This window comes from Musca domestica, unplaced genomic scaffold (genome assembly GCF_030504385.1).
Source record: "Musca domestica strain aabys unplaced genomic scaffold, Musca_domestica.polishedcontigs.V.1.1 29, whole genome shotgun sequence".
Classification (NCBI taxonomy): Eukaryota; Metazoa; Arthropoda; class Insecta; order Diptera; family Muscidae; genus Musca; species Musca domestica.
In genome coordinates, this window is record NW_026712296.1 from 4,754,279 (window position 1) to 4,778,466 (window position 24,188).

Here is a 24,188-nt window from a genome sequence, read left to right on the forward strand (position 1 = left end):
TTAATGAAATTTTAAAATTTTTTGGGAAGACTTAAAATTATGAATGAAAACTACAATGTTGAATGGCGTATGTACATTCAAACGAAAGTAAATTTTGTTTTCTCTCTCATCCGAGGTACGCATTTTGTCCACGAGTTGAAATTTCCACAGAAAACTGGAAACAAAAGAGGCAATATTTTCAAAATGTTTGTATCGGCAGAAAAAATGTTTGACAAGTGTCTCTTCAGCAGAATTAAAAAACAGAAAAATACAAAAATATGTTAAAAATGTCAAAATTTACACAAAACGTTGAAAACGTGAATGAAAATTATAAAATTAATGATATAATAAATCTTTGGGAGAAAAACAATAATTTCTTCTACTCATATCAGTGAGAATTTAACGTATTTTAGTATAAATTCACATTAAAATCAACAAACAAAATTTTTGAAAAAATGAATTATTTTACTATGAATTACGAATCGTGCCGTATGAACGGGTTAATTCGTGTACCTAATTCTGAGAGCGAACAACGTTGTTCGGTTTTCAATGGAAACATGCTATTACTTTCTTAATTTTACCGTGGCGTTACCTACAATTCGACGTTCTCAGACGACGTTTTTCAACACACAAGTAAAATACATGTATTCATAAAGTTACCCAAATCCCTCGGACGTACGAAATTTCAAAGTTGAACAATTTAAACAATGACAATTAAATAATTTCATTTTTTTGTAGAAAATAAACAATACAAAAAAAAATAATTTAATTTTGCAATTGGAAATATAACAAATTGTTCTGCCAAACTTTGAAGTTCTACTTCAAATAATGTGGGCTGTATTCAACAGACAGGCGGGCGTTGTTAAGTCGACTTAGAATTTTACGCTGATCATGAATGTATATACTTTATGAGGTCTAAGACGAATATTTAGGGATGTTACAAACAAAGTTAATAGCTTATAAAAATTCAAAGTGGAGGGTATAATAACAAAATTATCGTTACGGAATACCAAATTAGTGTCGATGCCGACAAAAAGTTATGTCATGTAGAATAGTGCCTGTAGACACAAAATTTTACATAGTAATAGGATTTATTGCTTAATCCGGATTTATTCAAACAGATATACCATACTACAAAAATAGATCTTCTCACGACTGGATTTGTTTTAAATCTTAAATGAAGTTTTGTATAAAAATTAAAACAAAAGATATTGCCAGACAGTTGCCAGACCGAGCATTTTTTCAATTTCCTTTGCCCTTATAAACAGAGGCTTGCGGCAAGTAAACTTGCCTAATAAAGTCCACATTCTCACTTCCTTTGCTGTTTGATAGAAATATAAAAATGTGGCTTTTCTGGCCAAAATATACATTTACAACATTGGAATGCAAAATATGTAAAGTGTTGTTTGGATTTTTCACCTTTTAATGGATTCTTCTCCGTAAAACATTTGACAGCAAAAGAGAACTAAGGCCTGGATTTGAGTTCTCAAGTACACCCTGAGCATACCATGTAAATATTTCCCCCACCTCCTTAATGTATAAATTAAATAAGAAAACAACATAAATATATCAGTTGCATCGTCTCACATAAAAAGGATTTACTTTTGTTTTAAGTCATTATCATATCATAACAAAAATTAAATTTTAAAGCCATGGTTATTACATATGGATATGTACGTAGTATGTACTGGTAAAGAGCAGGTAAACCCGTTAACAAGTGAAGGTTTTTGGAACATCATTACTGACCAGCAATCTGAAATGCAAAAAAAAGAAAATAATAAGTTTCTCAAAATGTAAAATTAAAACGTTAAAAAAAACTATTAATACTTACAACAACAAGATGCCCACTCTTGTCACGTACAACGCCAGGTTCACCGCCACCAGTTTGAATGTCGATTACACCTGATTTTCCCTTAGCCATATTGTGCACCAAACTGAAATTAAAGTTGGCAAATTAACTAAAAGTTTGAAAAAAATTGAAAGCATCCAAACTTACGAATCTCTTTCGACGATTTTCAAAACATCCGCTGTGCCCACAGTATCTATAACATAGGTGCAGAACTCAATTATGTAGGGTATCTCGAGAATTAGATCACCTTTGTCCTTTTTCAAATCGAGGGGAATGCGTATTACCATTAAGTCATCGCTGTGATTGGTTAAATCGAAATCGAGTTTTTCTAGAGGTAGGCGGTGTTTCTGTTTGTAAGTTTTGCCATCCAAAACGTATATGGCCTTATTGCTCAATATTATAAAACGTTCTCGAGGTTTATAGCCATGACGATCGTATTTTGTGCAGGCAGAACAGTACTTTACGGATTCGCCATTGCATGAGTTGGCGATGAAACTATTAACGTTTGCGCCATGTTCACTGGGTATGCGATTAGTTTGGAACCATTGTGCCACACTGGCCGGATAGCTGCTCTTTTTGTCTGTTGAAAAGTATATTGTTAAATATTGTATTCTTTTATTTTCTGCATATTAAATATATGTGTATGTTTTGTATGTATGTATAAAACAGGGCAAGGCAGAGAGCATGGTAGAATTACAAGGTAACCCTTTCAGGCCAGCTGGTATCAATTTGATATGTCAAAAAATTGTTGTAATTTGAATTCGCCTTCATTTACACATAAGAAAATTGTTGCATGATTTCAAAATTTAACAATGCTATTGATAGAAAATAGAGATTTTACGATTTTATAGAGTATGAGGGAAAAACTGTATATTCAACATACGGTAGGCATAGGTAATATTGAGATCTAAAATTCGTGGATATTTGAAATAAGTGAAGCAGGGAATCAATTTCATATAGGAGATAAACCGATACATGGAATTTCATCATCTTATTTGTACGGATTTTGAACTATGTTATACACTATAGGGCTTCAAAAGTGAAAGGTGAATGATTCCAAAGCATATTGGATTGGTTTGGGGAACAAAACATTGGCAATTTTTGGGGTGTGATTAAATATTGAGATAATTATACCCTACACCACAAGGTGGTCAGGGTATTATGTCTTTGTGCATTTGTTTGTAACAGGCAGAAGGAAACGAGATAGACCCATAGTTCCTTTTGATGATCTGCATAGAATCACATTCTGAGTCGATTTATGCATGTCCGTCCGTCCGTCTGTCCGTCCGTCCGTCCGTCTGTCCGTCCGTCCGTCCGTCCGTCCGTCTGTCCATGTATTTTTGTAAACAAAGTACAGGTCGCATTTATTGCCCGATCCAGATGAAATTTTGCAAAGGTCTTTTGTTTGGCCTAAGGACGAACCCTATTGAAATTGGAGAAAATCGGTCAAAATTTGGATATAGCTCCCATATATATCTTCGTCCGATTTGACTTTTATTGTGCACCAAACGTGTAATATCAGCCCGAATTGTATGGAATTTTGCACATACACCCATATTAGGCCTGAAAATATGTATGCCAAATTTGATCGAAATCGGTTCAGATATAGCTATAGCTCCCATATATATTGTTCATCCGATTTGTTATTTTTGTCCACCGCCACCGTAATATGCACTATGCAACAACAATATTTGGGGAAATACATCAAATACAGCTCAGAAATACATTTGCTAAATTTTATCGAGATCGGTTCAGATTTGGATATAGCTCCCATATATAACATCGTCCGATTTACTTTTTATTGTGCACCAAACGTCTAATATTTGTCCAATTGGGATGGAATTTGGCACTTACGACCGAATTGAGTCTAGTAGCTAGTATGTCAAATTTGGTTCAGATCGGTTCAGATATAGTTATAGCTTCCATATATATTATTCATCCGATTTGTTATATTTGGTACCCACAACCGTAATATGCACTCTGTAACATCGATATTCAGGGAAATATATCAAATACAGCTCAGAAATATCGTTTCCAAAGTTTATCGAGATCGGTTCAGATTTGGATATAACTCCCATATATATCTTTATCCGATTTCAAATTAATTGTGCACCAAATGGGCAATACAATTCCGAATTTAGTCCTTTGAACTTTAAATTATAATTATAATCATAGCGTGTATGATTGAATTCTCCCATAGAAACTTTTAATTGTTATGTGGAGCTCTACTTAATTAGCAAAGTGGTGTAGGGTATCATAAAGTCGGCGCCGCCCGACTTTAAGACTTTCTTTACTGGTTTTTTTATTTCAAATTGTTCGAATGTATTAAAGTTATCTATACATAAAAGACTTCCTGTCTGCTATACATTTCATAGCTAAGCAAATAATATGCGTGGACTCACAGTAGACTCAGCCCCTGATCTTCTGCAATCTTTGATCCAAATCTTAAGTAAGCCTGAGGAGTAAATATACCCTAAAGTACCTTTTAGGTAGCATGCCACTACAGCGAGAAAGCTGACGATGTAGCAAAAAAATAAAAAAAGGTACACCCCAGAACCACCACAAAACCTAATTTTAAAGCATCAAAACCAATTTTCCCGATATTTACTATATTACTTGTAAAGAACATTATCGCTGTTGAATATGAAATCAACGTTGCCAACGTTACCAAGACTGCATGCTGTGTAAGGATGATGAAGAGATAACAACGATTGGACGTCTATTATCGCAAATGTCCTTCGTTGGCGCGCTGGAGACTACGAACACTCCATTTCCAGTCTCTGTGATTTTCAAAAATGCTATAATCAAACCAAGATGCAGAGGCTTCAGCATTACTTTCAATCGATGTTGGAAATTTTGAATATTTGCTTTTGTAATAGAAAAAACAACAATTTTGAAAATTTTTAATTCAATATTTTGATTGGAAAAATAATTTGCCCCAAAATTTGTACTTCAAATCAATTCGCCCTGACTACAACTTTGACATATCAAGTTTCCAAAAAAGTTGCTTTGTTGTAATTTTCGCCTATGTTGTTTTTGTGATTGTATGTGTTTTGAAATGACAAAGTGTTTTTTGCCTCTCTTTACAGAGTGAGAAATAATTGGTTATCTTTAAATTTTCAACTTAAAATTTTTCGTTTTAAAAACAACTTCGTTGTAAAAAATTAATATTTTGATCAGACAATTCGGAGATATATTTGCACAGTTTTTTCAATTATGTTTCATTTAAAAAAATATATAAGTTGACATTTTTAAAAATTTTATATAATTTTTATTAAAAAAAATTAAAAAAAAAAAATTATTAAACACAAATAATAATTTCGGACTTAACATCCTAACAATCTTAGTTGATCCTTTAAAATTAATACCGATTACCACAGGCTGACATACGCAAATAGTTGTAGAATTTTATGCTGATCTGAAACGCATATCCTGCGTTGGGTCCTAAAATATTATGTCTATGAATTACAAACATAACATCCTGTTATTTTCCCTAATATTGACTAAGAATAATAATTTCAGAGAAATCAAGGGATATGAAAATGTCCATTAATTTGGAAGGACAATAAATTTGTCTAACAATATGAAATAAATTTCTATTCCTAACATGTGAATTCGGAAATATTTGTTCCGAATATGTAGTAAGATATATTTGTGCTCCAACATTTCTTACGGTGTATTCATAAAAATATCCGACAGCACCTTCCTCAACGACTGCCCGAACAAAACTAAATATTCTCCCAAAACCATTTTGACAGAAAATTCAAAACAATTTATTTTTTACAATTGTATTGGTGAACACACATATATCCCAAGGGATACTCTTTGCCTAGCCTTGGTATAAAACTATGTATGTTTGCAGAAAAGAAAAGTCAGTTTTATGAAAAGGAGAGGGGGAAAGAATGAAAAAAGTAACATTTTTCTTTTAGAGCTCTATTCAATAGCTCACTTTTATTCCAGGCAAATTTTATCTGTCTGTTGAAATCTGGTCAGGGCATAGAGTCGCACTTGTAAATATGAAATAAATTTTTAACAGAATTTGAAAATCTTGAAAATGATTTTGTTTTGTATTCAAGACTATACATACACATCCAATATCTATTGGTCTGTCCCAGAACCTGCAAGAATCTACTAATTTTGCAATTTTTTTCAATATCATAAAGGGAAAATCCGTTATCGTAGTAAAAACTTTAACATTATAGCAGTTCTGGAACAGACAATATATTTGTGTTTTGGGTTAAAACTTTTGACATGACTACCAAAAACCAGCAAGGAAAAGACAAACCTCGGACGCGGCCAACTATATGATACCCTACATCACTATGCATATTTAGTAGAGATCCCGTAACAAAAGAATTTATTTGAAGTAGATCATACCACCTATTAACATTTGGCTTTAGAGCATTTATAGCTTGGTTTCAGAAGGAACTAATATACGGGAGGCATATCCAATTTTGAATCGATTTTCACTAAATTTGACGGAGACATTTTTATCTTTTATACCAAATAACATTGCTATATAGATCATGATATCACTTCGAGAAAAATATATATCGAAGCCGAGTTCTACAAAATGTAAAGCCTTCGTCCCGAAATTCACTCCATTTTGGCTGATATTAGCCATTTTTTTGCACAATAAACCTGAAATCGGATTAAGGATGTATATGGGAGATATATCCCAAAGGATATTTTCTAGCTCTATAAGATATCTGGTACCAAATATCATTGTTGTCGAATGCGTACGAGTGTGAGGGACCTAAATACCAAATCGAATGAAACATATATATGGGAGCTATAGCTATATCAGAACCGATTTTTTCCAAATTTTGATGTTCTTGCTTTCAATTTGAATTCGGTCGGATGTATCAAAATTCAGGACCTTTGAACAGATATTGGCCATTTGCTGCACAATTAACTGGAAATCGGTTGATGATATATATGGGAGCAATATCCAAATCTTAGCCGATCTCGATAAATTTTGACAAAGGAATTTCCGATACCAAATATCATTGTTGTTGAATGAATATTACGAATGTGAGGGACCCAAACACCAAATGAAACATATATATGGGAGATATGGCTATATCGGAACCGATTTTGTAAACTTGAACTTGATGTATTTCCTTCTTGACTGAGTTCGGTCGGATATACCAAAATTCAGGACCTTTGGACAGATATTGGCCATTTGGTGCACTATTAACCGGAAATCGGTTGAAGATATATATGGGAGCTATATCCAAATCTTAGCCGATTTCGATAAAATTTGGCAAAGGTATTTCCGAGCTGTATAAGATATCTGGTACCAAATATCATTGTTGTCGAATGCATATTACGAATGTGTGGGACATAAACACCAAATCGGATGAAACATATATATTGGAGCTATAGCTATATCTGAACCGATTTACTTGTTTCTAAACTGAATTCGATTGGATGTACCAAAATTCAGGACTTTTGACCATTTGGCGCACACTTAACCCGAAATCGGTTGAAGATATATAAATCTGATCCGATTAATACCAATTTCAATAGGGTTCGTCCGTGGGACAAACAAATATTGTTTGGTAATTTCATCTCAATCGGATAATAAATGCGACCTGCAGTTTGTTCACAAGAATACATGGACAGACGGACTGAAATGACTAAATCGAAAATCAGAAAGTGACTCTATGAAGATCCTCAAAAGTAACTATTGGTCTATCTCGCTTCCTTCTCCATGTTACAAACAAATGCACAAGGACTTAATGCCCTTACCTCCACCAATGCCCTACATTGGAAGACATTTTACCAGTGCATGATACATAATCTACCTTTTTGGTCAATATTTATGTGTGTTGGACTGTTCGTTTTTTTTTTTGCACCATGCAGAGATAAGGTAGGGCAAGAAAGTCACATTTCATTCAGATAATCTTAGGTATTTTGTTAAACTGTACTGACGGTTCGAACGGTTCATCCGTGACCCGACTAAACCAGTTAGCTAATCACTTAAAACGATAAGGAATTATCAAATTCTACTTACCCTTAAATACTTTCTCAGCCAAGACCTTCAATTCAAATTGTCGCTTACGTTCCTCCGATAGAGCCAAACGGTATTTACGAGCCAAATGTAAACGATGCAGACGATGTAAATAAGTGGAGGCCTCTTGACAGTGTGTTGGTGCCGATGGCCATCTCATGTCCAAAACTTTGCTGGGCAAGTCTTTGGCTAATCTCAATAGCCACATACGTTTGGCATTGGCAATGAATTTCTCATTGTAACCATTGGGTGGGTCGTTGCGTGTAATGAAACCCTTGATAAAGGCACGAATCTTATCGGCAGCCTCGCGGCGTTTTTTGGCGGCCTGTTGGGCCAGGTGGCGACGACAGTACGACTGTAAGATGATCACCTGTTCACGTAATTTCAAATATTTGCGGCGTTGTACGCGTCCCTTCCAGCGGGCTTGTAAAATCGCCGCAATGTCATGTTTCTTTTCTTGGAAGGCATCTTCAGTTTCGAAAAGGGTTTTGGGGAAGCGAATAAAGAGTTTTGTTTCACCCAGACGGTAATCTTCGGGGCCATAGTTCAATTCTTTGACCAAGATTTTGACACCCTCCTTGGCGGGGCCATTGTAGTTGGGCCAGGTTTGTTTGCTTAGACATTTGTAGCGGTTAAGGAAGAGCTCATAAAGACGACGATAGGCAAAACCAGCTCTGCGTACTCTCAAATTCTCCATAAGACCCAAGTACTTAACTTGATGCAATACCAACTGATCATCAAACACACCGGCTGTTTGGAGGTCATTGGGCTTAATACAGCGTATATAGGAGGGTTCTTTGCACATTAGAATATCCATTAGATTGTTCAGAGAATTTCTGAATTGCGTAACGGCAGTATCGGGTCTCTTTTTCTCCAAATATTCCGATTCGGGGAAGCAAACACGCACCACATTGTTGTCAGCCTTGCTCATCGTTTCCTTCAAGTCACGGAACAACAAATCGTTGTTTTTATCTAAGAATCCAACAACATTATAGGTCACATCGCCGGCATAATGGACCAAACGGAATTCATCACGTCTCATGGTCTTCTGCACCTGAATGGGTGCTTTTTCATGGCACAGATAGTGGGCATGGTCGCCCAAACGATCGCTTAGCTTGGCCAAGAAAGTCAAGTCAGTGGGTTCGCCGGGACGCAAACACTCCTCATCCAGTATGGAGATAATACCCTTGTGTTTCTCCTCGATTAGGTTGCAAATAACTTTGTTGTCAAAATATTCGACGGGCACCCATTCAATGCCCTCGCGTCGGTATTCGTCCTGTTCAGACTTCAGAGTCAGTTCAATAAACAATTGCTGTAATTTTTCATTGCAGAAATTAATGCAGAATTGTTCGAAGCTATTGGTTTTGAAGATTTCAAAACCATAAATATCCAGAATGCCCATGACATTGTTGCGAGCTGTGCTCGTGTCTTTGGCTTGCAAAGAAACATTTAGGCGCTGGACCAGCCAAGAGAATAGACGATCGTAGACAGCTTTGGCCAGGGCATCACGAGCGTAAATGGCCATTTCAAGATTCAAAGGCGATGTTACCACATCACCTCGCGCATCAATGGTGCGGTGTGTCAAGGCGTTCTTCAATTCCTCCAAATGAACTCCCAAAAGGTTGGCAATCGACTGGACGCATTCGGTGTTGGTGATTTGGGCCTTGCCCTCCTCTTCGGTGAATTGCACATTACCCAAATGCAGAACACTGGCAATCACATTAAGGATTTGGGTTTGTTCCGCCACCGTGAAATCAATAACCTTCATGGCCTGCATGACCTGACGGAAGTTTTCTGCATCGTTGATGGATGAGACAATGCCTTTTTCCTGAATAACAAAAAATTCAAATTAGTATATATATATAATTTGAAATTTCTCAATACTTACACCATCACTGAGATAAGCGTAATCTTGCAAAGATCGTGTTAAATTCATGGATTTGAGCTGCTCATCTGAAGCTCCGGCCAACAGTTGATAGAAAATGTGGAAGTTACGCTCGCCGCTGTTCTGATTGATCACACGAGATTTTTCCAATAGATACTTCAGAATATTGCCACCGATTGGAGTGCCAGTAAAATCGAATTGAATATCCATATATTTGCCGAAACGGGAGGAATTATCATTACGATTGGTTTTGGCATTACCGAATGCCTCCAACAGGGGATTACTTTTCAAAAGCTTATCTTTGACATTCTCAATAGTCTCTTGGTTGCCGGAACAGGCTGCAATATATTGGAGAACCTTTTTCGAAGCTTCAGTCTTGCCCGAACCACTTTCGCCTGAAAGAGAAAATCCAAGAATGTTTTATTAACAAGTAAAAAAGCAGTAGGTTCGGCCGGGCCGAACTTTGAATACCCTCCATCATGTGGAACAAATTTAAAATTTTTCAAAAAAATAACATCCGCTAAGAATTCTCTTAAAATCTTAAGTATACCGAATGTAACCGTTGTATTGAGATCTATACGAAGACGTGGACCTGCATAGGCAACTCTTGTCATAAATCATTACAACATTAGAAATACGAAACTTGAAAAAAGAATCCGGTGAATAATGTAGCTAAAATCATCTAAATACTGAATATAGGGAGGTACTGATATATGTGGCCTATATGAATGCCTGAACCTGTATAGACATGTCCTAGACTGTAGTTCCTATTACAAATTCTAAATACGAAATTTGAAAAACTCCGTTGAAAATCTTCAAAATACCGAATATTGGGATGTACTGTTATATGGTGGCTATACAAAGGTGTCAAGATGGTTTTTATTTAGAAATAAAAGTAATTCTGGGAATAAATACAAAGTTTAAAATGTAATATGCTCTACGCTCCTTAGATGCGTCCGCTCTCGGTCAATGCTCAACGACGACTGACTCATAAACTCATTTTGATAGTTGACAATTCGGCCTCTCCTGACTCTTCGTCCCTCCTGGGCGAACCATCATCAGACTCATCTTTATCTTCGATTTCGAGACTTGGATCACCATAGCACCAGGGCTTCATATGATCGGTCGACATAACACCGCAATATTTCCTTTGCTTCAAACTTAAATCCGGCAGATCCTCTACCAGATAACGATCGTTTCCGATAATTTTCGTGACGATGTATGGTCCTTTATACCGCGCATCCAACTTATGCGATTCTCCTGTAGGCTGCGGTACCGTGTCTATCACCACCAAATCGCCTTCCTTGTACTGAGTTGGCTTGGAATGACGGCTGTCAAATCTTGCTTTCCATTTTTCCTTTTGTTTCTGGATGTTAGCAACAGCCTGCTGTTGAATTACCCTAACATCGAAATTCTCTCTTTCTTCATCACCAACCGCCTGGATAATTCTATTGTAACTGACATCTCTGAGACTAAAGTTGAATATTAAGTCATTTGGACTGAACTTTGTAGTCGCATTCAGCTGCGAGTTAATACTCCACTGTATCGTCGTTGTCTCAGTGTCCCATTCTTTTGTATCACCTACTAGACATTTCAACGCATTCAAAACTGTCTGGTTGATCCGCTCGGCTTGGCCATTGGCTCTTGGTGTTCGGACTGCTGTTTGTACATGTTGTATTCCGTTGTATTCCACAAACTGTTGGAATTCTTTAGACGTGAACGCCGTTCCCTTATCCGATACAATTCTTCGTGGCTGTCCGAAAATCGACATAACTTCTCGCAGCGCTGTTATAACCGGAGCAGTCTTTGTATTCCTGGTTGGCTTTATAATGGTGTACTTACTGAACGAACAGACAATCAAGAATACATATTGATTTCCTTTCTTACTTTTTGGGAAGGGACCCATGTGGTCGATGTTGATACTTCTGAATGGAATTGGTAGGACTTCCTCAATATGTAGTTCACCCTCTGCCTTGCCTCCTTTTACCTTGTTGTAGCAGCATTCCGGACATGACTGAATGTATGATTTTACATAACGTCTCATTCTCGGGAACCAGAAATCACGTTGAAGCCTTTGGAGAGTTTTCTCTTCACCGAAATGTCCCAAATCATCATGACAAGCTTTAGTTATTCGCCACCGGACTCTTTCTGGAATCACCATACGTTTCATATTGTTGACTTTGCGAAATAGCCTCCCATTTTCTATTACATAGTCCGCTTTGATCTGCTTAATTTCATTTGCCTCGTTTTGCAAATTACCATTGAGAACTTCAAAGATGTGTTTCAGCTTCTTATCCGACATTTGCAGTTGATAGACCCAGTCGTTAATGTTCGTTGTGAGTGCCAGAACATTTTCCGCTACTGTTCGGGATTGACTTGATGGTAACGTTGGACTTCTGCTCATCCCATCCACGTGAGTCATCTTGGCACCTGAGCGATGAGTAATGGTAAAATCAAACTCCTGCAATTTAAACCACCATCTAGCTATACGAGGGGGTAATGGAGACGTCGCCTTTGTTGTTGCTATGGAATTGCAATCTGTGACAATATTGAAGCACTTTCCGAGTAGGTAAATTCTAAACCTTTCAAGCGTCTCAACAATTGCTAATACCTCGAGTTCATGACTGGCATATTTTCCTTCACTTTCAGTACACCTACGACTGTAGTAGAAAACTGGACGCAGTTCCTCACCTTCATACTGCAACAATACTCCAGACAAACCAATAGAAGAAGCATCCGTGTGTACTTCGTGTTCCTTATTTGGATCAAACAGAGCCAAAACTGGTTGTGTTGTAATTCTGGTCTTCAGGGTAATAAAAGAATTCTCCTCAGGTTCTTTCCAGATAAATACAGCATCCTTTTTCATTAGTCTCGTAAGTGGCATGGCTATTTGGCTATATTTTGGCACGAACTTGCGGAAGAAGTTAGTGATGCCAATAAACTTGCGCACATCTGATACGCTTTCGGGTCTTGGGAATTCTTCAATGCATTTTGTCTTCTCTTCTCCAGGGCGTATACCATTAGCACTCACTGTATGACCTAGGAAACTTACACTTTCCTGAAGGAACGAACATTTAGTTGGCCTTAGCGTCAACCCCTCTTCTCTTATGGCGGTTAGGAACTCTTCTAGTACTTGGAGTCCTTCACTAATCGTCACGCTCGGGATTATCACCTCATCCACATAACTTATGATGTTTCTCCGATGTTTCAACTTACGTATTATTTGGGTTATCATTTCCTGGAAGACCATCGGTGCATTTGTTAATCCGAAAGGCATTACATTATATTCATATAGACCGTCGGGTGTTATAAACGCCGTGAATTTCTTGGATTCTTCCTTGACGTGTATCTGGTAATATCCTGATGTCATGTCTAACGTTGTAAAATACTTATTTCCAGATAACAACGAAAGTTGTTCTTCAACCACTGGCATCGAGTACTGCTTTTTGATGGTGACTTCATTTAATGCTCGATAATCCGTACACATACGACTTTCACCGTTCGCCTTTTTGACCAACAATACTGATGCTGCATAGGGCGAATCACTTGGGCGAATAATACAACATCGAAGCAACTTGTCAATTATGTCTGACAGAATTTGTCTTTGAGAAAATGGAACTTGGTATCTTTTACCAACTACAGGCTTGTCCGTAGATAAACTTATTTCCATTTGTGTATTTTTACACCTTCCAAGGTCTTCAAGGGTTTCAGCAAAACAGTCCTTGAACGACGACAGTATTTGGTCTAATTTTTCCTTTTGATGCTCATCCAGACTTTCTCCGACATTAAATGTACTTGGCATTGTTGACCTCACCTTCAAGACACCATGCTCAATTGTAAGTTTTGTTTGCTTCTTACACAATACATCTCTTCCTAAGAGAACGTCATATCGCATCAAGTCATTCGGCACTACATAAATGGTAGTCATTAAACTCTCCTCGTCGATGACAACGTTAGCCTCAAACATTTCCACCACTTCAACAATAGATCCACCAAAACCTTTCATTCTTTTTGACGTTACTTCCATATCGCAACCCTCTGGAACTACAGCTTTCCGCATTAAGGTAAAGTCGCTTCCAGTGTCCACAAAACCTTCATATGTCTTACCATTGACCGTAACATCTTTCATAACCGGTGGGCAGTAATCCTTAGACTCTTCTGTCATTGCTGCCACAGTTGTACCTTTACCTTTGCATTGCGATGCATCGTGACCAATCTTTGCACATTTACTACACTTCGGCTTCTTCAATGGTTGTGGGCAACTAGTTGAGATGTGCCCAAACCTGTTACAATTGAAACATTTTACTCCCTTGGTTGGCGCTCCACCTGAGACACTTGCGGTTTTGTCATCCTCGTCATTCTTTGTTTGCTTCCTTGCATACGTTTGTATGGTCAAATTCTCCAACGACCTTAATAATTCACTACATGTCTGCGGGTTCATAGCTAAAAGTGTTCTTGTTAAGCTGCTATCATTGAGACCATTTATGATGTACGACAGTATTGATGCCTCATCTACGCTTCCTCTTTTCCCTATGGCCAACATTGCGTAATAATATTCCACCAAAGACTCATTCGAGTTTCGTTTCCTAGCTATAAGTTCACGATGAATGTCAGCAACACTTACTCGACTTGGGAAATCCTTTAAAAATTGTTGTCTGAACTCTTTCCATGTTTCAACCACTGGTAAAGCATCTATCCACATTTTAGCAACACCACTCATTTTATGATGAACTGCAAACAAAGTTGTTTCATCTGACCATCCATGAAGCCTTTGCAACGTTTCAACCTTGTCAATGAATTGGACTGATGTAACATTTACTTTAATTGGATCGAAGTCTGGTATCATTACTATGTAATCCTTTAAACAACCAGATGTTCCGGAACCAGATTGTCTTGATATTACTTCAGCTGGAACTTGCTGTTCTGTATCCCTTGAATTTAACCCTGCATTTGACGTAATAGCCCTTTCTGTTGAAAGTGTTGTTAACTGTTGCACACTTCTTGCTAGAGTCAACATTATATCCTTTAGCTCTCGCATTTGACTTGTTAGAGAATCATCACCCGTCTCAGCTTCATCAAATCCATGGAAATCCTCCTGTGACTCTGAATCTTCAACTTCCACTTCGTCATTTCCATTGCAAGCCATGAGTCTTGCAATTTTCTCGGACTTATTTCCTGTTCGTGGTAAGCTTCTTGCCAGTAATAATTTGTCTAGCTCCGCAACCTTTAACGAACTTATTTTCACCTTCATACTTTTCCTTGTGAATTTTCCTTTTTAATTCGTTACTTCAGCAAATCTAGAACTATTCCTTTTTTTTAGAAGCCGCACGCCCTAAAAATATACGTTAACTTTTCCCTTTTTAAACTTCTTCTTCGGGGTTCCCCTCTTTATGTCTTGCTTTCAATCTCCTTGATGTACTATCGTTGTCCTACTCACTCACACTTTTGAGTATACCTTTGTACATTCTCCTTTGATTGATGCTTTCTTCTTTGCTCTCTTTGAGCACGTTACACACTCTCACTAAACTCACTCGAACTTTTGAGTTTAGGTGCCTTTGCGTGGTTTCTCCTTTGGTCGTCGTTGTTGCTTTGCATTGAGCTCTTCACTACTACATCACTTTGACGCCTTAGTTTCTCAGCTCTTTGAGTATTTTTCTGCAATTCTTATCCAAAATGATGAAATTCCTTGTAGATTTCTGTTCTTATCCCACTTCTGATTCTGTCAAGATGGTTTTTATTTAGAAATAAAAGTAATTCTGGGAATAAATACAAAGTTTAAAATGTAATATGCTCTACGCTCCTTAGATGCGTCCGCTCTCGGTCAATGCTCAACGACGACTGACTCATAAACTCATTTTGATAGTTGACAAAGGCGTGGGCCTGCGTACGCAATTTAATGTCATAGGCTATAGTATCTATTACGAATTCTAGGTACGAAATTTGAAACAACTCCGTTTGAAAATGTCCCTAAAAAATATTGTATATCGGCTATACGACCCCCACACTACGGTACCCCCGATATACAATATTTTTTAGGACCTATATAAACAATTCTCTTCCAGAGGGTAAAGTACTTACAAGGAATTCGTTGTGTGGATTTTCAGACAATTCCATTGGAAAATGTGGCTAAAATCGTGAAAATACCGAATATCGGGTTGTACAGTTATATACGGGGATATACGATATCGTGGACCTATATAAACAATTCTCTTCCAGGGAGTAAAATACTCAGAAAGAACTCCTTGTGTGGATTTTCAGACAATTCCATTTAAAGATGTGGATAAAATCATGAAAATACCGAATATCGGGGGGTACCGATGTATGGGGACTATACGATATCGTGAACGTATATAAACAATTCTCTTCCAGAGAGTAAAGTACTCAGAAAGAACTCCATTTGTGGATTTTCAGACAATTTCATTAAAAATGTGGATCAAATCATCAAATAATAACAAGGTCAGATTTGTAGGGTTTAAACTTTTCAAGTACTTCGAAATTGGGAAAACTCCCCATAAATAGAATTCCTCTCTGTGTCGGTCATCGTTAATTATTTTCCTTGTTACATCTACTTTTAAATGCTATGTTTCTATTCAATTTTTCGATTTTTAATTTATTTTATAGATAAGTTCTTTATATTATATGTACGAAGGTTATATAAATTCATGGAAAAATACATATTTCCAATCGAAATGCTGTGAAATTTTCGTTCGAATAAAATCAACACTTAAAGCTTCTTATCTTTGAAACAAATGCAATCATACTTTACTTTTTTTCAATTTCTCATGAAAACGGCAAACTTTTTTGAGATTTTGACAAATATTTACGTACCCATACGAAATACAAATTCTATTTACTAAACATACAAACATCTATTCAGCTTGCACATCGATACATACAAATCGACACACTAAATAATAGCTAAAAATAACGGTTACTTACCAGAGATTAGAACACACTGCCCTTTATTTTCTTCAATTAGAGAGCGGAAAGCGTTATCAGTGACTGCAAAACTGCAAATTTAAAACAAGAACAACAAAAAAACAACAAAGAATCAAGCATTAAATGAAGTGTTAATAGCATTGACATAAAATTTATAATCTGATAGAATTTATTGGAAAAGAAGAATACCAACCAACAAATATGCCACGTACATATAGATGACAAAAAACAAACAAACAAACTTACATGTGTGGTGGTATCTCGTAAAAATGTTTGTTGCGATATTCCTTGATGTCATTATCCGTATAAATGGGCAATTGTTTATAGGGATTTATCGATATCAGAACCTGGCCAATGTATGTCTGAAACGAAATGGGGAGAAATTTGAAATATGCTGCCATAAAATGCAATGAAGACTTTTTGCTCTTACATAAATAATGTTCTCCTGAAAGCGTTTGCGCAAATTGTCAATAAATGCATCTTCCGATTGATAGTTCTCAAGTAGCACGAAATCTTGTACGCCCACACGATCACGATCGTGAAGTCCACGCTCCATGGCTGGTTTCGATTCGCTGTAATATAATTAAAATGCATTATTTTCAATTGGGATTTCTTTTTACTTTTTTTCAAATAACAATTTGCTTAGCTACAAGTTTTAGATTTGCCCATATCCGCTGCCAGTTTGCCATTGCGTGTGTTGCAGCGGGAATTTTATTAAAAATACATTAAATTTTGGTTTCAAATATATTGGAAATTTTCATTAGAAATTTCGAAAAAAGACAAAATAGAGTATTTTTAAATTTTTAATACTTCAAAAATATATATTTGTTAGTTGTTAATAGTAGCTCTGTTCCAGAACCAGTAAATCTACTATTTTTTGCTTTAACAATTGTTTACTGGTAGCAAACCTCATGGTGCAATAAGGAGTTAAAATGGGTTGGTAAAACTACAGAAATACAACATTGAGGCTATATCATATATTATCCTGTCAGAATTATCCAAAACTAGATACAACAAATTGTTGTAATTTATTTGATATCCACCCCCCTTTTTTTTAAGGTTTAAGGGCAAAAATATGAGAATACTCTCACCTTTAAGGTGGAAGTACATAAAGAGGTCTTTGACAGACATAAATATGAGAATACATAAAACGCTTTTCTGACTGAAAAGAAAACTCCTTTGTTCCTCTACGAAAAAGCCAGGTGATGACTTAAGCCAATCATAAAAGCTCTTTATGTACTACCACCCTAAGGATGGAAACATGGTACAATGAAGAGAAGGTAGGTCAACTTTGAAAAAATTGCAAATATAGAGGTCTACCTGTTTGGCTTGTAATGTCAAAATTAGTATCAAAACAATAAAAATTCAAACAACTTGTTGCATTTATTTTGAATAAATAATTGAAAACCGCGATAACTGAATGAAAGGTCAACACTTCTTTTCAAAATCATGTACTATATATCTCTAAAGGATTATTTCGCTACAAAAACTCTAGATTTTGTCGATGCATACGTTCAAATAAACATTTTGAAAACATCCGAATTTGAATATTTTCTGAACAATTTTTTTGTTATTGAAAAGAAAACACATACATAAACAAATACAGATGACATATTAAGCCAAGAAAAGAAAAAAATTAAAATCATATGGTATCATAGCCTTACCTTGATATCATTGTACCATGGATGGAAATACATAAAGAGCATATTTGGCTGGCTTAAGTCATCGCTTGGCTTCTTCGTAGATGAACAAAGGAGCCTAGGTTCAAAATCGAACTAAGTCAACCTTAAACTCCTTTGTTCCTCTACTAAGAAGCCAGCCGATGACTTAAACCAGTCAAATAAGCGCTTTATGTATTCCCAGCTTAAGTCATCGGTTGGCTTTTTCGTAGAGGAACAAAGGAGTTTTAGGTTGACTTAGAGAGCGAATTTGACAGTTGAGAGAGGTTGTAAAATATTACTGGAAAAGTGTAAGAATATTCATGAAGCTCATAAAACGCGAAATTAACATCCAATGCCATTCAGACTTGGCACCAGTCAATATTTCCATAAACTAAACTATGATAGAGATCGGACCATTCTTTCTGGTACCTCCCCCACAAAGGGTCAACCTCATCGTAGAACTAAGAAGGCAATATTGTGCAATCCATGGTAGAATTAAGAAGGTAAAGTCATGCAATTATATGTTTACAATTTTTTTTTTCAAAATTTTTAATTTGACAACATCTCATTGTCAAAATGTTTAAATCCATTGTACATTTACAAATCAGAGATGGAAATCTGTTTTCTATACAGTGAAATTTATCAAGGTAAATTACAGAAAATGCAAGGATGGGAATGCTTATTTGAAATGACTTTACCTTCTTAATTTTACCATGGTGCAATCATATGTTTACAATTTTTTTTTCAAAATTATTCATTTGACAACATCTAATTGTCAAAATTTATATTTATAAATCTATTGTATACACAGAAATCAGAAATGGGAACCTGTTTTTTATTCAGTGAAATATGACAAGGTAAATTACAGAAAATTTAGAGATAGATAGTCTTATTTGAAATTACTTTACCTCCTTAATTTTACCATGGTCCAAACCTGGAACGTCGCAATATTTATATCATATTTATTTAGGTCCGATACGAAATGGACAACATTGATCCATAACATACTCCATAGAGAGTCAACAATTTAAATAATCATAACAGCAGTCAAAATATATTTAAATAGTCGAACATTGGCTGGGAGTATACATCTGTCGGCAAAACCGACAGATACTTTTTAACTTGTTTAATAATTGTTCGATAGTAAAACATTCAACGTTGTATTATGCTATTAAATAACTTATTTTGTACTATAATTGTAAGAACTCAGTAATGTTTTCCGTTTTGAAGTAGATTCTGTAACGGATTAAAAAAAATCCATTCGTGGGAAGATCTATTTGTGTATGGTAAATCTGGTTGAATAAATATGGATTAAGCATTAAATCATGATGATTTGAATTAATCCGAATTAAATTTTGCATCTAAACGAGCTAGCATATGCTTTCGTTCAAGCAGTGCCTTAGGAAGGACTTTCTTGCCCGAAAGGATCTAAACGATGTTTATTTTTTGGTCACCGTTTTTTGTGGACTTCAAAAAGCAATTAAATTGATAGTCTTCAACAATATTTCCCTTATAAATATTTAATTTATCTTTAGGTATTATTTACTTCTTTTGCTGGTATAAGATTTATAACATTGGACAATAAATTCATAGACGCCATTCTTAGCGCGCATTAACTTTGTTGTTAAATGGTATAAAAACGATCATTCTTATCGATTCATTTATTTTAGATTCTGTAACGGATTAAAAAAAATCCATTCGTGGGAAGATCTATTTGTGTATGGTAAATCTGGTTGAATAAATATGGATTAAGCAATAAATCATGATGATTTGAGTTAATCCGAATAAATTTTGCATCTAAACGAGCTAGCATATGCTTTCGTTCAAACATTGCCTTAGGAAGTACTTTCTTGCCCGAAAGGATCTAAACGATGTTTAATTTTTTGACACCCTTTTTTGTGGACTTCAAAAAGCATTTCATTTGATAGTCTTCAACAACATTTCCCTTATAAATATTTAATTTATCTTTAGGTATTATTTACTTCTTTTGCTGGTATAAGATTTATAGCATTGGACAATAAATTCATAGACGCCATTCTTAGCCCGCATTAACTTTGTTGTTAAATGCTATAAAAACGAACATCTTATCGATTCATTTATTTTTTAACCATGAGCCGTTTTGTTGGTGTTCATTTTGGGCAAGTGTTTTTGATTAGAAAACAATGGTAAATCCAATATTTTCGCCAATTGTTATATAATAGGGGTAAGCAGCCTTTAAGAGCCAGCACTAAATTCTAACAATATTTATCACCAACTTTTGTGCTGTTATCAAATCGAACAAATATTAAATTAGCCTTCAATTTGTAGGTAGGTGTAAGTATGTAAGCATGTATGTATTGCACGTATATAGGCCAATAGCGTTTATTGATCTCTCGACTAAGTTAATTACTATATAAATTTTTATTAGATTTAGCCTTATGTGCTCCTTACTAGGCTGTCTGTTATCGTTTGGGAGTAAAGCTCTCCTTTTCTAAAAAAAGGCGTCATGGCATGCCATATTAATTTTAAATTATAAGGTAAAATAAAACAACGCCACGCTTCTTCGGAAAAAGAACAAAGGAGCCTAGGGCCGAAATTGATCTAAGTCAACCTAAAACTACTTTGTTCCTCTACGAAGAAGCCAGCCGATGACTTCAAGCCTTTTATGTACTCTCGCTCTTTAACCAGTCAGAAAAGCGTTTTATGTATTCTCACCTTTATTCAATTTTTATACCCTCCACCATTCTATGGAGAGTAACGGTACCTCCTGATATTCGGTACTTTCATGATTTTAGCGACATTATTTACCGGAATTATTTCAAATTTCATATTTAAAGTTCGTATGGGTACTAAAGCAATGTCTTCGTATAGCCCCCATATAACGGTACCTCCCGATATTCGGCATTTTGATGATTTCAGCAACATTATTCACCGCAATCTTTTCAAATTTCGTATTGGAAGATCTTAATGGATACTACAACCTAGGGCAAAAAATGTCGTATGCAGGGCCACGTCTTCGTATAGCCCCCATATAACGGTAACTCCCGATATTCAGTATTCTGATGATTTCAGTAACATTATTCACCGCAATCTTTTCAAATTTCGTATTGGAAGATCTTAATGGATACTACAACCTAGGGCAAAAAATGTCGTATGCAGGGCCACGTCTTCGTATAGCCCCCATATGACGGTACCTCACGATACTCGGTATTTTGATGATTTCTGCGACATTATTTACCGAAATTATTTCAAATTTCGTCTTTGAAGTTCCTAATGGGTATTACAGCCTATGAGAAAATAAGTAAAAAAGTAAAAGTAAAAAAAAAACGAATTTGGCAATTCTCAAAAACAATAAAATACGTTCAAAATTCTGTTAAAATCTTAAAAATACCGAATGTAGCTGTTATTTTAAGGTCTATACGACGACATGGACCTGCATAGGTCACAATATTCAAAAGCGAAACTTAAAAAAGTCATAAAAATGCCGAATATCGGGAGGTTCCGTTATATGGGGGCTATACGAAGACGTGGACCTGGACAGACAATTTTCTGTCTTAGGCTGTAGTATCCATTACGAACTTCAAATACCAAATTTGAAACAATTCCGATGAATAATCTCGCTAAAATCATCAAAATACCGAATATCGGGAGTTACCGTTATATGGGGGATATACGAAGATATGGACCTGAACAGACAATCTCCTTTCTTAAGTTGTATCCATTACCAACATCAAATACCATATTCTGGTGAATAATGTCGCTAAAAATCAACAAAGTACCGAATATCAGAAGGTACCGTTATATGGGGGCTATACGAAGACGTGGTCCTGCACAGACAATTTTCTGTTTTAGGCTGTAGTATCCATTTCGAACTTCAAATACCAAATTCGAAATAATTCCGGTGAATAATGATAATAATGTTATATGGGGGTTATACCAAAAGTCCTGCAGACATAATATATATTGGAGTAAAATTTTATCAATCTACTTCATTTCGTTCGGAAGCTAGAGTGATTTCCACAGACGGACGGACGTCGCTAAATCGACATATAATTTTATGCTGATCAAGCATGGTACAATGAAGAGAAGGTAGGTCAACTTTGAAAAAATTGCAAGTATAGAGGTCTACCTGTTTGGCTTGTAATGTCAGAAATAGTATCAAAACAATAACAAAATCAAACAACTTGTTGCATTTATTTTGAATAAATAATTTAAAACCGCGAAAACTGAATGAAAGGTCAACACTTCTTTTCAAAACCAGGTTCTTTATATCTCTAAAGGATTATTTCGCTACAAAAACTCTAGATTTTGTCGATGCATACGATGAAATAAACATTTTGAAAACATCCGAATTTGAATGTTTTCTGAACAATCTTTTTGTTATTGAAAAGAAAACACATACATAAACAAATAAAGATGACATATTAAGCCAAGAAAATAAAAAAATTGAAATCATATGGTATCATAGCCCTACCTTGATATCATTGTACCATGTGATCAAGAATATATATACTTTGTGTATATTTCTAGGTGCTACAAATTTTGAAATTTTTCAAGTTCCTTCCAAATGGTGGAGGGTATTAAAAGTTCGACCCGGCCGAACTTAGCTGCTATTTTACTTGTTTTAATTTTTACAGCCATCTTGATGATCTTAGAAAGTTCGACCGTTTATGACACGTCAATTTAATTTTTTTAGGATGTCCTTTCCATTCTCGTATCCACAAAGGAGTTATTTGTTTTCTTGATCTGTTGTAATATGGCATTTATTAATTTATTTATGTGCATGTGTATGTAAGGCAATTTTGGTGTTTAAATAACTTTTCCCCAGTGTTGGCAGTTTATACCGGCACTTCTTATCACGATTATTTTTTGAACTTTGTTCATGTCTTTTTTTGATTTTCTTCTTAACTCGATCCTTAAAAGTTATTGTTGAAAATGCGCGAGGTTTTATTTTATTTTTAAAGTAATGAGACATCAGTTGTTGTTTTTTTCAAATGTTTACACTAATTTGTAAATAGTTATTGTTGCACTTTGTAAATAGTTATTGTTTTTTTGGCACTTGCTTTTTTGTTTGTTTCTTTGTTTATCGTCACCATAGATACCTTGACATTTTGTAATCCTTTTTTGCTCGCTTTGTTGTGTTGCGTTTGCTGTGCGTGAGTGTGTGTTTGTGTGTAAACAACAGCCAACTTATTTAATTAAGTCGATGGCTAGTCAAAATGATTTGCTTTCGGTTGGACGTTAAATTTCAATTTAACGATGCGTCGGTAACCCGTGTGTACATAGACCCAAGGTAGTAACGGATCGAACTGTTCCATTAAACCGAACGAATAAAAGTTTTTAATAAATTTCGCTTTGGTGGTTATCTTGGCAATTTGTTCTTTTCATTGGCGCAATAATTGGGAGCACTGCAAACCGATTAGATAATACAATCGGCCGTAATACTATATACTTCTTTGGCCTCGTTGATATTTCGACTGAATTTTGTTGTTCGGTTATTGTTGGTTTCTCTACATGGCTTTTGCTCTGGTGAAGTTTCGGTGATTTTGTGTATTGCTCTCCATGTCGTAAATCGGAAGAAGTATTCACAGGGCGAAACGATGCACACAGCTCAGCAGAGCAAAAAAAAAAAATGACGAACAACTACCTTTCAATATCACTGTCAGATTTTTGTTGATATTGTGTTGTTTCTTTTTGTTGCCTCCCTTCCATATCTTATCTCCGACATAAATTTGTGTAGAGTGAGTTCGACATCGACAGACGTCAGAGGTAGATACTTGGGAGGCTATTGATAACATTGGAGGCTATATTTATTTTTATCATTATATTTCAGCGGATTGTCGAAATGGGAATCAAAATTTTTTGCACCTTCGTTGTTTA

The 24,188-nt window shown here is 35.7% G+C and overlaps 1 protein-coding gene across 4 annotated transcripts in view; it reads right to left on the reverse strand.

Moving 5' to 3' along the window:
* Window positions 1-1,548: 1,548 nt before the first annotated feature.
* LOC101898463 (unconventional myosin IC) overlaps window positions 1,549-24,188 on the reverse strand; it is a 121,331-nt gene continuing 98,691 nt past the window's right edge. Inside the window, exons 1-9 of one of the 4 annotated variants that reach the window (XM_005176709.4) lie at window positions 23,411-23,810; window positions 17,099-17,240; window positions 16,915-17,030; window positions 16,669-16,739; window positions 9,733-10,124; window positions 7,848-9,672; window positions 1,976-2,408; window positions 1,811-1,913; window positions 1,549-1,732 (exon numbers count right to left, since the gene is read on the reverse strand). In XM_005176709.4, the coding sequence (XP_005176766.1) occupies window positions 1,718-1,732; window positions 1,811-1,913; window positions 1,976-2,408; window positions 7,848-9,672; window positions 9,733-10,124; window positions 16,669-16,739; window positions 16,915-17,030; window positions 17,099-17,240; window positions 23,411-23,418 (3,105 nt within the window). In that variant the 5' untranslated portion in view covers window positions 23,419-23,810 and the 3' untranslated portion in view covers window positions 1,549-1,717. Of the gene's footprint in view, window positions 1,733-1,810; window positions 1,914-1,975; window positions 2,409-7,847; window positions 9,673-9,732; window positions 10,125-16,668; window positions 16,740-16,914; window positions 17,031-17,098; window positions 17,241-17,303; window positions 17,456-23,410; window positions 23,811-24,188 lie in introns of those variants that run through there. The other 3 variants (XM_020039977.2, XM_020039978.2, XM_005176710.4) reach the window with 3 other exon arrangements.